Source organism: Biomphalaria glabrata, chromosome 6 (assembly GCF_947242115.1).
Source record: "Biomphalaria glabrata chromosome 6, xgBioGlab47.1, whole genome shotgun sequence".
Lineage (NCBI taxonomy): Eukaryota > Metazoa > Mollusca > Gastropoda > Planorbidae > Biomphalaria > Biomphalaria glabrata.
Window position 1 is genome coordinate 22,415,930 of NC_074716.1, and position 15,980 is coordinate 22,431,909.

At 33.1% G+C, this 15,980-nt stretch overlaps 1 protein-coding gene across 8 annotated transcripts in view; it reads left to right on the top strand.

The window, feature by feature from the left end:
• LOC106078022 (zinc finger C3H1 domain-containing protein-like) overlaps positions 1-15,980 on the top strand; it is a 30,655-nt gene that overhangs the window by 1,058 nt on the left and 13,617 nt on the right. For 4 of the 8 annotated variants that reach the window (XM_056033638.1, XM_056033645.1, XM_056033646.1 and 1 more), the window contains exons 2-13: positions 5,458-5,818; positions 6,674-6,889; positions 7,088-7,200; positions 7,857-7,977; positions 8,943-9,191; positions 9,656-9,852; positions 10,010-10,193; positions 12,002-12,075; positions 12,770-14,014; positions 14,267-15,223; positions 15,313-15,426; positions 15,847-15,911. In XM_056033638.1, coding sequence (XP_055889613.1) covers positions 5,497-5,818; positions 6,674-6,889; positions 7,088-7,200; positions 7,857-7,977; positions 8,943-9,191; positions 9,656-9,852; positions 10,010-10,193; positions 12,002-12,075; positions 12,770-14,014; positions 14,267-15,223; positions 15,313-15,426; positions 15,847-15,911 — 3,857 coding nt within the window. In that variant the 5' untranslated portion in view covers positions 5,458-5,496. Of the gene's footprint in view, positions 1-461; positions 646-985; positions 1,086-5,457; positions 5,819-6,673; positions 6,890-7,087; positions 7,201-7,856; positions 7,978-8,942; positions 9,192-9,655; positions 9,853-10,009; positions 10,194-12,001; positions 12,076-12,769; positions 14,015-14,266; positions 15,224-15,312; positions 15,427-15,846; positions 15,912-15,980 lie in introns of those variants that run through there. The other 4 variants (XM_056033641.1, XM_056033640.1, XM_056033639.1 and 1 more) reach the window with 4 other exon arrangements.

Consider the following 15,980-nt stretch of genomic DNA (forward strand, 5'->3'; position numbering starts at 1 on the left):
ATTAATTTAATATTTAAATTACTACAATATAGAATCTAGAGTCTAGTAAATATAGAATATCTAGAATCTATTCAATAGATTCTTATACTTATAGACCTACTCAGTGAGCTACTCAATTGTCTCAATATCTAAATCTAGACTTGATTTAAATTTATATTTAAATCTAGATCGATTTATAGTAAACTAACTTAGATCTAGATCTAAGTCCTTTTATAAAAATAAGGTTTAGCTTTGTATTGATATAGATCTGTTCTATAGATTCTAAGTAAGTCAATCTACTATTGGAGATCTAATCATATTCTAATTTGAGTAAAATAAAATAGATCTACGCAGCTAGTCATTTTTTTGTATTCAACACTATATATGGAACTTAAGAACTGTTAAATCTAGATCTGTATTACATTTTATATTTTTATTATTAGAATGTAGATAGAGATATACAGATAAAATATATATTGTAGATCCATCATTGTTGTGTCCCTCGCGTACAACTAGGAACTAGGAACCATGCAATATGAACAATTTCGAATATACGTGCATTCAGAAATCTGACAATCTGGTTCTTTTTTATAAACATTAAAAGCTGATCTCGTTCAGACAACTCGCTTATATTTGCGACAATGAATTTTTATATTTGATGAGCAGGTATAATTACAATGAACAGTGTAAATGATCATGATCTATATACAATTTGACTTGTTTGTTATTGTAAGTTAAAGTATAATCAGAAAAAAAAAAGATTTGAAATTAAATGTTATTGACGGTGGAACTTTTTCAATGTTCCATAAAGTTTCATAATAATTATGACGATCTTAATTTGAAAAATGTGCATTGTATCCACAATCATCCGTTTGTTTTTGTTTTTTTTCCAAATTGTTTTGCCTACTAGACGTAATTTTAAAGTGTTGTGGCAAGTTTCCTTTTTCTCTTAATAAGAAGAGAGAATATATATAAACAAGGTCAATATTGATATGTTTTCTTTCAGAATGCACTATTCATCATAGTAAAAAAAAGTCGAGGGTCATATTAAGTTTGCTAATAAAGAGACAGCCCTGATCAACAGTATTATGCTAGGGACATTTAAGGTACATATAGCGCACGAACGTCTGTAATGGGCGTGATCTTTTTTAAGTTAGACGTCTCTGTCGCTGATTTTTTTTTTCACACAAAAGCCGTCACTGTAATGAAGTGCAATCGTTGGAAGAAATTAGACCATTCTGAGACAAAAAAAAATCCAGAAGAATCACATCAAAATGTTTGACCCTTTTTTTTTTAATACGCCTCGTACAAAAACAGTCTATACATTTGACAAGGTCTTATTAGGAGATGAAATGACGTCTCTTACTTAAGATATTTTAATTTTTAAAACATTTTTAATAATGTCATTTAAATTTTACTAACATTCAGACATTGATTAATAACTACAATGAAAATAAAATATTTTTTTCACCGCTTCTTTCCTGCTCCATAACACCCCTTCTTGTCAGGACGTTGCACCCCCCACCCACCTCCAATAAGAGGATCCCGCGCATCCAGATCAGTGTTTCCCAAAGTGGAGTACGCGTACCCCTAAGTGTATGGGAAGACTTTGGAGGGGAGTATGCATTGCTATGCTGTTTTTTTTTTAATACCCATTTATTATGTTCTTTTAAGTGTAGTTGGGGATCGAGGTGTACTCTATATTACAAAAATTATAAAAGGGGTACACATAGGTCAAAAGTTTGGGAAACACTGTCCTAGAGAAACGCTGAAGTACATATACAGATGATCAATAATCAAAAACTGAATTATAGTAAAAATAATCCAATACAGAATACATGTGTACCATTTTTTAAAAATAAAACGCTAAAAGGAGATTTAATTACCATTAAATATTAAGTAGATCTATTATTAATTAAAAAAAACAACTTATTTGAATAAGTTTTACTATGAAATAACAGAATTAAAATGTATTTTAAACTAGAGCACAAAAGAACTTTAATGTAGATCACCCAAAAATATTCTATGCTAAACTAACAGCCATTGATAATAAAAGTGATAATAAAAGTGAAAATGTTTTAACAATGGCTTTTTAATTACCGGTACTAGATCTACTTACAAGGCAGGCTATTTGACTCAAAACAGATAGTACAAACAACCAGCCAAAATTCAAGGCCAGAATTGAGTAGGCGCCAATGGAAAAGCCCATGGGAATTCACTCGTGCGCTGCTATATTTTGTTCTATTTTTTAATTAAAATTATTTTCTTAAGTTTCCAAAGTTTTGTTTTTTTTAAATTTTCTAAATTTTATTTCGAAAACGGCTCTAACGATTTTCTTTAAAATTTCACGGTATGTGCATAATAGTGAGAAAAAAATTCTCAACTCATTGGCCACATCGGGAAAACTCGAAGTCGACCGTTATATCGGTTTGAAAATGGCTCATTATCGAAAAATTAATTTTGGCTAGAATGTCTTATGAATGAAATTTTCTACATGACGTCAATGCGAAAAAAACTTGACACCGCTTACGTCACTAGGCTCACAGCAGTACACTAAGATTTTTCTTCGCAAACAAGAAAAAGTTTTAATGATTCAATTGAGTAATTAAACATTTGCGCACCATCTTATTGTACATTGATCCATTATGAAACTATGGAAGAAAAATAATGAAATTAAATATCTATTTGTATGATTAGTTATTGTGTTTTAAAGGCTTTATAAATTGTTTACACTTTAATTGCGTACACCCCTAGGTAGCATTTACTTTGTTATTATTTTGTTGGTGAATTATTGCAATGTGTTTAAGCTTCGAAGTCTACTGTCCCATACCAAAACATAGGAAATGGTCATAACACAGCTTATCTATGCCTTACTTGCACAACCCTAACATTTGCGGGGCCCTATGTGAAATGGATTGCGCGCGGACCAGTAAGGGTAGGGATAAGGATAATAAGTAAAAATGTAGATTTTGTATTAGAAAATAAATTCGTATTTGCATTACATTTTTATTAAATGAAAGCTCATGATGCCGTTTTTTTTTATATCACGCGTAAGACTGGCGTTTACCATATTGATTGACACCCCAAAATGACAATTTTGTCTTTTTAAGGACATTTTTATGAGTTTCAGGAGATTTCCAGGAGCTCCTTGAAACCCAAGGAGACCACAGGAACCCTATTATAAATCATAATTATTTAATTTAATAATTTACACCTAGAATAAGCGCAGGGCTTTTGAACCTTCGGGGTCCACTGCGGCAGCATAGACCTAAGGCTGGCCCTGATGATATCCAGCTCGCGGTCAACGAATTTTCATCACGCTTTTTTTGGTTAACCTATAAATCTCGGTAAAACAGAAGTCATGTTCCAGAAGTCACCCAATAAAACTTACTCAGCCCAAAGATCAACGCGCATAATCCCTTAAAGTGGTAGATAACTTCTTATTATCTGGGAAGCATAGTATCAAATGATGCATTGCTTTAAAGAGAGGTGTATATGTGATCAGGGATAATCATGCTTTTGGAGGCCTCCAAGCGAGAGTGTGGCGAAATAAATTGCTCCGCCTGTCTACAAAAATCAGTGTCAACCAGTGATTCTCTCTACCCCTCTATGTGGATCTGAGACATGAGTACTTTATAGAAAGCAACTAAGACTTATTGAACGACTTCACCAAAGACCGCAATACAAACAGCGATATTCTTGCAAAATTGTATGAACTTCTTATGATCCGACAGTCATGCTTTGCAGGGCACTTATTCCGTATGGGGGCCGAACATATTTTTGGCGATCTTTTTTTTTAGTAAACTGAAAGGCTGTCGGAGTAACAGACATGCCTCACAATAACGCTTCTTTAAAATACTAACGCGCCGTTTTTAAGTCTCTTAGGAAAAAATGCGCGATTTTACTTTTATACTAGGTGCACGTTTTACACTATAACGTAGAGATTTTGCATCACTTGATGATTCTTACTAAAGCCATAATAATAAGGCTTGTCTTCGAGTTCCAAGATTAGTGAGGAATGTTGTGTTTCCCGTGGCTGCGCAGCCCCAGCTGTGACCTAGATATTTTGCCACATTTCCACATCTTTTCGCCGTCTGCGTTTATCCTCCTGCAAAGACTTTCTTCCAAGCCTATAATAGCCCAATAGTTTTACGCGAAAGAAGCAATGTAAAACGTTAAGACGTGAGCTGTGGTTTTCTATAGGCCTACTGTTGGGGGGACTTTCTATTCTAATCGTCATGTACAATTACATTGAGAACTGAAAGAACGAAAAAGCAACTCTTTGGATTGATAGTCTTTACCCGATCGTTCCTTTTCATAATTACAACAATATTTCCAAAATGACTTCGGGTATATATCCTTAACAAATTATTCATCCGAGCGAGGCTCGGTCACCTGATATTTTAACTAAATTAAAAAAAAAAAAAGTAAAGTAACTTTGGAATAATGATTTGGCTGCCCCTTAAATTCATTGCACAATAGGTAGAGGCGGCCCTGTGTAGATCTATAATCTGTTTATTTACTGTAAAAAAATGTTTGTAAAATGTTTTACATGTTTCGGATATTCCTTGAGAATTGAAGATAATCTACTTTCTAGTCCAATCCTCCTGCAGGATGATGGGGGATAACAGCAGGCAGGGTATGAACCCCAGTAACATCAACATGACCTAACTATAGTCTAGCACTGATAGCGAGATTTGCCCTTGTGGAGCATCACCAGTGAATGCGGACCATCTGTCAAGAGGCCCAAACAAGACGCTGGCCACAAAACTCCCCTATAGAACAAAAACTATATGGAGAGTTGCCAGGTCTAGTAACCACTGTGCAGCTCATTGCAGATATAAGACTACTTGTTTGAACCCTCCAACATATAAATGATATATTATATAACTGAAGTAGCATACTCGACTTGTACCATTAGGCTGGGATTAGCTCAGTAGTATATTCTAAAAAATGTATTTGATGAATATCAATTTACATTTATGGAAGATAAATCTCAATATCTTAAAACTTTAAATAGACATGATAATGATCCCTTTCTGTAGCTCTTATCTTATTGTGCTATACATGGACAATAATTAAAACAAAAGCAATGAAATACATTTTGCATCATATTTACTGAAGTGTTAAAGAACACAGAGTCATTTAATATGAATGCTGCCTGGTCATGTGGTATGCTTTCTAGAATGTTGTCTATATAGTCTAAGGTTTGAACCCTGCTCACTGCCGTCCTCCTAGAAGTATGGGCTAGACAATAATCAATTTCGAATTCCAGATTGAACGTCTATAAAGTTGCATATCAAGAGGCTTAAGCCAAACTATAAATCATTGGTGCATCACAAAAATTGCTTGACATTTTTTTTTAATGTGTAAAAAGAAATGTAAAGGTGCAATGCTTACATCATATATTTTAAAACATAATGTAAATGTTTCTAACATATATTTCTAAAACTTAATACACATTTTCTTCTAATTTAGGTCAACATTTGTACAGGTTGTTCGTGTGACTGAGTATTCATGATGATTACATCCAGTAATACAACTGTTGGAGCCAAGGAAGAAGGAGAATTAACAGATGATGACTGTGATGAGAACTCAACTGAGCAAAACAAACAAAATCAACATTCTGCTATCTTAAAAGATATTCCCATTAAAAAGAACTTCTCCAAATATGATCCTAGCAATGATCTGAATCATTTTAAATCCAAAAGAAGAGATGGAAGAAATAGGCGAGTTGAGTCTAGCAGAAGCTACAGATATCTAGAGGATGGTGGCAATAGACACAGGCAGCATGAGTCGGGACAAAAGATACAGGCAGAAATCCCTCAACAGTCTAAAAGTATCCTTTTTGCAATGACAGACTTTTTCTTTCTCTGATCCTTACACTTTTTGTGATTGTTGAGACCTGTCTAACGTATGACAGAAAAAAATGAAACATCTTCAATGAATTAATTTTTGTTTCTAATGACTAATGATTTTTTTTTTATATGATTACTAAACAATTTTATTTTAAACAATTATAAATTCCAAAATTTTTTTTTTTTTTCTGCTTAGTCTTGATAAAACTTGGCATAGATGTTCCTTAGATCATGGTGGAGACCGTAGTATATGTTTAATATCCCTCCCATAACCGTAGGCCCTAAAATAAACAAAAAGTATCTAATTGTATCAGTATAAAAATGAAACTTTTTAATAAATCGTGTAAACCCATTTTCACAGTATTTTATATTGATATAAATATTTTGGCTGTACTGGTAAGCCCATTTTCACACTCAACATTATTTTTCGTGGCAAAATTTTTTAAAATTTGAAGTGAACATTCACGTTTGACACAGATCTAAATTCAATCAAGTAGATCAATAATACCCAAAGTAAGGCTCTCAGGCTAGTTTCCTAAAAAAACCTTATCATATACAATTTTTTTTTTGAATTTTCACTTGAACATCATTTGTGTTTCTTTGTGATGCTATAAAAATAATGGGACTTACATCTGCTTCTGTGTCTCTTAGCTTGTAGAAGTTTGAATATATAAGTGGTACAAATTTTGTTTTTTCTTTATTTGTTGAAATGATATTCCCTTAACATTGCAAATGATTCTGTACTGAATAGTTTTTAGTGAACCAAAATATTTGTATTTTGTCATCCTTCAGTTTGACAACCTGATCTTTATAATGTTAGCCTTAATAAACTAAAGTGTGGCAAAAGCGGCGTTTTAGAGCCTCCTCTGTTCGACCCTTATCTCCATTGAAGGTCACAAAAGTTCTGCCTCCTAAAATCAATGGATCTCCCAAGTCAGAACATGGTGATGATTTGATTGATTGTACAGAAGATGAGCTAGTTCTAAGACAGGCTCTAATACAAGATCAGTTAAAACATTTGGAGGAAGAGGAGAAAGCCTTTGGAAATCATGGTAAAAATAACAAATAAGCATTGAATATCTTTAATTTAAACATTAACCAAAAAAAAAACAACAACATCCTGCACATTGATTGGTTCAAATGTGATTTAATCAAGTTAATTTCAGTGAGAATGTTTTTGTGAACTTTTAAAACTAACTATATATATATATAGTTTTTTTTCTCAAAAATTGATTATTTTTATTTTTTAGCTAAACTTGACACAAGTCAAACAAATGTCAAGGTGTCTGAAAAAGCTGATGCCTTTGATGAAGGTAGAGCTTATCCAATTGTAATACAGGAAAGCACACTTTTGAATGAGGAGGTGAAAAAAAATAAATATTTTTATATTTAGGGTTTTTGTTTTTAGTATGAAATGTAACTGCTTGCTGAAATAGATACATAACAGTGTTCTTTCATGGCTGAACAGTTTTGGTGTGGGGTGCTCTAGTATTTGAAATTCATAGCTTTACTCAATGCAAAATAAGTTCAGGCCTCTGACAGAAATAGGTCATTGTGCTGGTCAACACTTGAATAAAATACTAGACTCTGGAACTAAAGGTAAACATGATTTATTTATGGAAAGCATAACTTGTCAAGAAAGCCAAAGAAATAACATACTTATAAATATACTTTCTATTTACTGTAAATCTAGAAATCAGCTTTTAAGCTGTTTTTGTGGAATGTTTATGTTCTGAAATCATTATGCACCTTTCTGTTTATTAGCACAGTCCTTGTTTATTCATGATTAAAAAATATCTTATCATGGTAATACTATTGTAAACTGTTACTTTTCAAGTTGTTGACATATTTTAATTGGGGCACGACATGGCCTAAATTGTGCCAATGTGCCAAAAAACCTCCAAAATATCAACATATTTTAATTTTAAAAAATGTTAAGATCCTAATCACAAAATTTCCTAAGTGGCTACACACATACATAAAGACAAGGTTTAAAAACAAATTGTTTGTATTGAACAGACAGAGAAATATATTGTCATTGAGGATGAAAAAAGTGATGTTGAACTGAGAAGATTAGCCTTAGCTACAAGTGAAAGGCACAACCGTAATTTAGTTTCACTCAGAACACCAACTGTAACAGGTAATTTTTTTCTTTGTTACAGAATAATGCAATTTTTTTCCCATATTTCATGTACAGTTGACTCTTGATAAATTGACACTTTTTAATCACTTTTTAAAGTGGCCTCAATGTATACATGCTCATGCATGTTTAAATATTAAAATACATTCAAGAAAAAGTCACCATGGATTGTTTGCATAGAAAAAAAAAGACTGTTACAGATTTTTTAATACACTTGCGTAAATTTATTTGATTAATGTCTATTCCCCCTTTTTTTTTTTTTTTTTTTTTTAGAATGTAGGGTAGGCTTAAATTGTAGTCTAGTATAGTAATGAGAAAGCTGAAATTGTGTTTTTTATTTTTATACAAGTACCCTTTTAAGACCTTGCAATCTATACGGCAGATGATGTAAGTCATGTGTTTTTTATGGTCGAAGGTTAACGAAAGTGTCATGTGGCCTGTACTATGATCAACTTCCTTTAATTTCCCCAACTAAATTCAGGTAACCATTAGAGTTGAGTGAAATAAGGGGCGTCCTAAAAATCTGGAAATTCAAAATCCAGTCTTCACCAAGATTCGAACACCTCTCAGTTTGGAAGTAAAGTGCTTTACCATTTAGTTTTCTTTAAAATCTCAGATTGTTCTTTTTAGTTGTTTATTTTATACCCTCAAAGTCTTAAGAGAATATCTTATTACATCATAAGTAAATCTATAATTTCTTGACATATATGTACTATTCTTTGAAGTGCATCTAACCTTCAGTAATATGACAATTTCTGTGAACACTCCCACAATCCCATAACTGTCCACCTATCATGAGTCAACTGTATTTGAGATTGAATTGGTAAAAGAAATGTCCATATATTTTGTGTACAAGATTTTGTGAATAAAAACAGCTTGCATGTGTGTCACTGCTTTGCAATAAATATTGTTAGTGTTTCTTTATTGACTAAGTGAGCTTAGGAACTATCTTTCTGCTGTTGTAGGTTATGTTGACTTAGAGACAAGAGGTGTAGATGCCACAGAGGTGATTGATCTTGTCAATGAGGAAGAGGAGGAGAAAAAGAAGATACAGAGTGGGACCCAACTTTGTCAAGACAAACCTAAATTGAAGACGAGGCGTAAAACAGATGTGTCAACTAAAGGTCAATCAGCAGTCAAGTCAAGAAGCAGAAATGACCTCAGGTCCACTGTCCAGAGAGTCAACAAAGACAAGCAAAAGAAGACTAAAAGAGGTAAACATTGTATTGTGTGTGGAGAACAAAGTGTACGTTTCCCTTAGATCAGGCTTTCCTGAACTTTCAGCAAAGATACTTGTCATATACAGTATGCTACTTCACATATCTAGGAAGTGTGATTAGCTAATACAGTTAAAGCTACACAGCTAGGAAGTGTGATTAGCTAATACATTTAAGTTACACAGCTAGGAAGTATGATTAGCTAATACAGTTAAGTTACACAGCTAAGAAGTGTGATTACAGTTAAGTAATAACATTAACAAGGTTAGTTAATTTTTTCTTCAATCTAGTAGGAGAGAGCTACAAAAAAATAAATAACCTCCAAATTCTTTTTTTATTTATTTTTGCTTATCAATAATTCTGTTTTGTTTGCTGTTAGTCCATTCATTTGGTTAGGTGTCCCAAATCTGTGAAATATAAGGTGGCTGACTTCTGATACAAATTGTATATAATTTGTGCAGATGCTGCAAAAACTCCATTATCTGAGCACATGCCTAAGAGCAGTAGAAAGTTGGATGAAGGTGCTTTTGCAGAAAAGTGTGAGCATTTGAGATTATTGGCTCAAAAAGATCCAAAACTAGCCATTGAGCAGTTTTCAAAACTTATTAATGACAAAGAACAACAGATTTCAGTCACTGGAACCATGAAGGACTTTAAGGTTTGTTTCTTTTACAAGTCTAGCTTCTTAAAATAAACGCTAAAAAGCTTATTTACTGTAATACTGAAAGAATAAATTCTGTTTATAGTTTTTATAGTATGTTGTTCAGCTATTTTATGATTAGCTAGTTAATGTATTTGATGCATTTTTTTTTCAGAGGCAAAGGAAAATTCCAGTTTTAAGTGAGAAGTTTAATTTTCACAGCCATAAATTATTTCCTAAAAAGAACCTAGATTTAAAAAGTAAATTTACAAGGAAATCTCTTGATAGGAAATCTGGCCTAACGGAGGACAACTATGATGAAGTGGCAATGGAGATAGAGAGTGATGCAGAAAAAGATGGTATTTATTGATTCTATTCACTCCATTAAAATTTTTAAATTAAATTTACTGATTTAATTTTTTTATTTTTCTGAAGAGTTTAAAAAAGATTCTTTTTGAAATTGTTTGAATAAAACTTATTATTATGATACTAGATTAGGGCATTTTAAGGTCAGAAGATCAATAATTGTTTAAAAGCTTACCTGGACTTTATGAAAGTGAAGTCCATTAATCTTGTGCTGTTCTCTGTAGTTTTTTCAATAGCATGTAATAGAAATATATTTGTGTACTGATGCCTTGACTTCACAGATTCTCTCTAAATGTTAGTCTTTTTGTGTCTGTTATGTATTGATTTATTGATGAAGTCATATAAGACTGTGAATCATAGGTGACCTTTTCAGCAGCACTTAGAGTTAATTATGCTCTAGATCAACCTTTACCATCAATTCTGTCCCACGTGCTTTCAGTGACTGTACATTATCAGTCTTTAGTGTTGGTGCTTTGTGTGTACCTGTGTCTTTTAGTTGGCACTAATTTCTTGTCTCCAGTCTTTGTGCTTATTTTTAGATTGACTCTCTGCTCCCACAGATAACTTAAGGATATTATCTAATCTTAATATTATCTAGTATTGGATTTTAATTATAAGGAGAAAACAAGTTTGAAGTAAATGTTCTATTAAGACCTCTACACCTAGTTTTGCATTGATAATGTTAACATTACAGTAGTCATTATAATTTAATTGATTTCAGCTTTTTAAAAATGTTATACTGTTATACTGCTTGAAATTAAGAAAGAAACAAAAAAAAAAAACAAAAAAAAACTTGTCATCAAGCCAATAAGCTTTTTTTTTTAAATATTTGGTGATGGCTTGAGTGGCTGGTGATACTTGATTGAAATAAAGTCAATATCCAGTTTGGTTAGTCTTTAATTAAGGACTTAAAACCAATTTTTCAAAACAGTCACTTAGCCTATTTTTTCACATAGATATCGCCTATAGCTTAAATATAAACAAATTATGCATTGTTGAAATATTGAATTTTTCTAATTCGCGAGTCTTCAGGCTATCACCAAATGACATCTTTTAGTGAGATATTTCTTCTTACTGAAGACTTGTCTAATCTGCTTTGTACCGTTAGAGTTTTTACAGAGCTCAAGAGTCATATTACACTTCATTGCACAAAAACACATTTTATTTATTTAGTGTAAATACAAGTTTCATTATATTCTATTGAGGGAATTTTTTTGTAGCATAAAAATCTTAAAAAATCTCTTCAACTCATTTTAGCTTAGTGTGCTTATATATTAATTCTTTAGGCTTTCATATTAAATACTGTACTCATCCTTAATCTTTTGACTCAGTACAGTGTTTCCCAAATTGAATAGATGTTCCGCGAACTAATGAAATAATAAAATAGTAGGCCACCAGTTGAATTAATCTCTCTAAAAAAGTAAGCAAAGTAGTCTGCTAAATACTCAGAATGTGCCAAGTGTTCTGTTAAGGAAAAAATAATTAGTATTATTATTATCGTTATCAGGTCATTACTTTTGATATACTAATGATGTTTTAGTTGGGAGTTACAAAATTTAAACTTAACCCAAGTATCAAAATATAGCAATAACTAGAAAGCTAAACATGTAGACATTTATATTTTTATATAATTCTATAAATCCCTTTTTTTTTCTGGGTCTACTGAAATATGTCATTGAACTCTTCTCCTTAAAGGTTTTCAATTCTATAGTCTTCCATTTTATTTAAATGTATGTAATGGACAACCTTCTTCTTCCCCATCATATGATCTCATTGACTATGCATTTGACTTTTTTTTCAGAGCATCCTTCACCTTTAGATAACCTCCAACTTGGAGAAGACTTTATGCAAGCCATGCAGCCATTATTGCCTTATGTGAGTTTGATCCATCAATTTTTTTTACAGAGCATATAATTTTGTTTTCTAGTTGCTTCTTCTAAATCACTATCATACACTGATAAAAAGTATGCAAACTGCTACAGCATTTTCTGTTACTTGGACTCATGCTGGGTTTAAATATCTATCTGTAGAAAGGGCATACTTTTGAAAAGGTTAGTTTATGGCTTATCAACAGAGGTTGGCTGTCTTCTCGAATAGAATAAATATATTGTCTTGATTCTGAACCAATAGGATCAAAAGTTAACTGTAAATCTCATTGTGTTTCCCCTGGCCAAAGTTTGTCTTTATTTTTCTTAGACTTGGTCTCACAGTAGCTAAATTTCTGGATCAATTTGAACTTTGAAGAATAGAATTCAAACATTTGTGTCAGTAGTAGTGCTCAATTCTCCAGAACACAGTCGATCAATCTTGCTAACATAGAAAAATAGAAATAAGTTGTATTTAGTTAGACTTGTATTGAAGCATCACAATAGCGATGTCTGCTTAATACATTAAGTCGAAACTTAGATAATTTCTTATGTGTTTGAAAAAAATGTAATGCTGGCATCCACCCTCCCCTTTTTTTTTTTGGTTAATATTCTGTGAGTGAGTTGTATGACATAGCAATGTTCTCTGTTATTTATTATTATGAATGCTACTATTGAATGTTCTCATTTATTTTTTGTTACAGAGTGTACCTGCTCCAACAGCTCCACCTCATTATCAACATTCTACTTTCTCTACACATCCATATTATAGTTCATTTATCTTGTCAGCACCCCTGCCTCCTCCAATGCCACTTTTACCTCCACCTCCACCACCTCCGCCACCTGATAAGAATGAATCCCAGTTCAAAGTGTCAGGAAGTGACTTTGTCCAGAGTCGACAGCACCACTTTGCTACTCACCCAACACATAGTGGATATGCACCAACTGAAGCCAGTGTTTATGGACCTGAGTCTATAGCCAGACAACTCCATGAATTGCGGGAAGCTCAGAACTCTTCTGGATATCTCACATCCTCCAAATCATTTTCATACAAGCCACCTTCTAATTCTCAAAGATTTGTATTCTCTGAAGAAAACAGGCTTCCTTTAAGACCTAAGATTGATTATTCCTCCTTGAATGATTTTGAATTTGAGAAGAAAAAAGACTCTAATTGCATACAAAATATGCAACCAAAAATACATGCCTCAACTGAAAAAGAGAAACGTTCTTCACCATTGTCTGATGTAAGAGAAGTCAGTCAGAATTTTGTCATTCAAGTCCAAAACAATTCCACTGGTAACAGAAAAGTTCACCAAAAAAGTGATAGATCACCTACACCTTCATACAATGACTATGATGACCAGCAAAGACCTCTAACTGTGTTGGATAATAATATATTGGATGATAACATGGAAAGCTTGTCAAGATCACCTTCTCAGTATTCTGTAAGGTCCAGCAGGCACTCTTATTTCTCCCCCAGTCCTCCTCTTGTTGTAAAGAAATACCCAAGAGATAAAATAAAAACATCTGAAGAGGCTTATGAACCTTTAGTGTTAAGGGAACATTACAGAGACAAATATCTCAGTACAGAAAAAAGCTGTTTCAGTTATTCAAAAGAAGTCAGAGATGGGGTGGCATTGAGCCCCCATGAAGCAACCAGAAATAGAATATCCTTGAGCCCACATGACTCTGTCAGGGATAACAAAACATCTAAACGGAATCGTCCCTTTTTATCACCAGAAAGGCAGGATAAGTCCCTCATCTATGAAAGCTTTAGCCTCTATGAGCCGCAAGCACCACCAAATAAACAAAAGAGATATTCCAGTCCACCTCCTTACATTCCAACAAGTATAAAGCAGAAAAAGTCCTCTGATTCTGAAGAGGATGACTACATTATGAGGGAAAAACTTTTAGCAACTGTGATTGGCAAGAGGAAGTCGAAATTAGAGGTAGTGCAAATTTTTAGAACATTTTGAGCTAAATCAACTAAATAATGCTGCTGTTAGCCAATAATGTTTTTAAAACTTATTTTACCATTTAGTATTGAGAAAGGTTTTTGTAATCCAAATATTGTACATTTTATTGCTGATGTGTTCACATGTATTGTTTTGTCACTGTTCTTTAAAAAATATATTTAGAACATGAAATTAAAACAATATTTCAGTATACTAAGTTCACTAATAAATTTATTTTTTTTTCAGGTGCTTTCCAACTGTTCATCTCCATCGGGCATGTCGCCAAAATATCATCATACAGCTTACTCAGAAGAAAGATCTAATTATACTGATACCAATGATAATGTCATGTCAGCATCTGATTGGAAGATGGTTCCAGCTACTTCTTCTGGGGATGAGACAGATGAAGAAATAAAGCCGCCTCCAGTATTGAGCAGGCTTTTCCGTTCCTATGTAGAGCTGAAACAGCCCCATACTCTGGCTGTGCTGTGTAAATTAACAATGTTAAAGTCTAAAGCATGTCTAGGTAATATGTCTAGTGAATTCAGAGCAAATGAAAATAGCATAGACACTATTGGTTCTCAGAGCAAGGAACCAAATGAATCTGTATCAAATGTATCAGGGGCTTTAGAAGAAAAACTTGTTGAGGAGCAGTTAACATCATCTGAGAATGTGCTTACCATTACTACTGAATCTTCATTCAGTGTAAAAATACAGGACAATGTGCTAAAAGAAACACAGGCAAAAGTGTCAAACATAGCTGACAGATTGGGGCCAGACAAATCTTCTGAACCAACAGAGGTCCTCAGGAGATTAGGGCCAGAGAAATCTTCTGAACCAACAGAGGTCCTCAGAAGATTAGGGCCTCAACTCAAACCCAATTTGGCTACAAAATTTACTTCAGCTCGAAACATTTTAGCAACATCTGAACAATCCAACGATCAAACGGCTTCAAAATCTTCCACTCCTGAGCGTATCGTTTCTGTAGGTGATAAATCATCAAAAGAAACTCTGACAGATAAAATAACTCATGAATTATCAGTGTTAAGAGAGAAAACTGAACAGTTGGTTACCAGAAAAAGTGGTTTTATGGAGGCTTCGTCTTTGATTATAAGAACCCCAACTCAGCAAGGCCATACTCGTCAGGTTTTGACACAAGACACTCTGACTCAAGTTTACCCACAAAAGCGACCTTTTAACAGTGTAAGTATCTGATCTTCAATTATTAAATTAAACATTGTTAATTCTTGAAGTGACATGTTAATGTGTTTTCTTAAAACTTTGTCTTACAGTCTCAGTTATTGCCCATTCATCCCCAAGTTGTAGTGCCTTTGGTTTCATCAGACAGTGAAGAGGAAATCATTGAAAAGCTTGACACCTTGAGAAAAACTGAGACATTGTTAGATGTAAGTTCTACTTCACATTCCTTTTATACTACATTGTTTGAAGAGAACTAAAACCTAGACATTATGTACATCTTTGACTCATATCTTTCACTTTTACTCTGTGGCTACATTCTATAAACATAGTTATGAATTTTTCTAATGAAACTAAAATCTAGACATTGATATATCTTACTCTAGCTTGACATTTACACTGTGGATACTTACTTTCAACATTTAATAATAGTTCAAAGTGAAACCTTGTGGAATGTTTGTTCTGTTACAAAACATTGCTATTTTTTCCAAACCATGTCATGATTCCCATATCATTATAGAAGCCATTTTTTAACACTGAATGGTGTCTAGAACCAAGGTCTGAGAATCACTCCTTTCAACATAGTTTTCATGTTTTGTAATAAATACTAGTAACTTTGTACCCCCCAGCCATCCAGCACAAGGAATGAGTTTGAGTTGTTGAAGAAAGAAGAGACTTACCTCATGTTATACAAGTAAGAGAACTGACCAGATCTTGTCATTCTGTATAGAATAAATTAATCAGTGGATTAGACATTCATTTA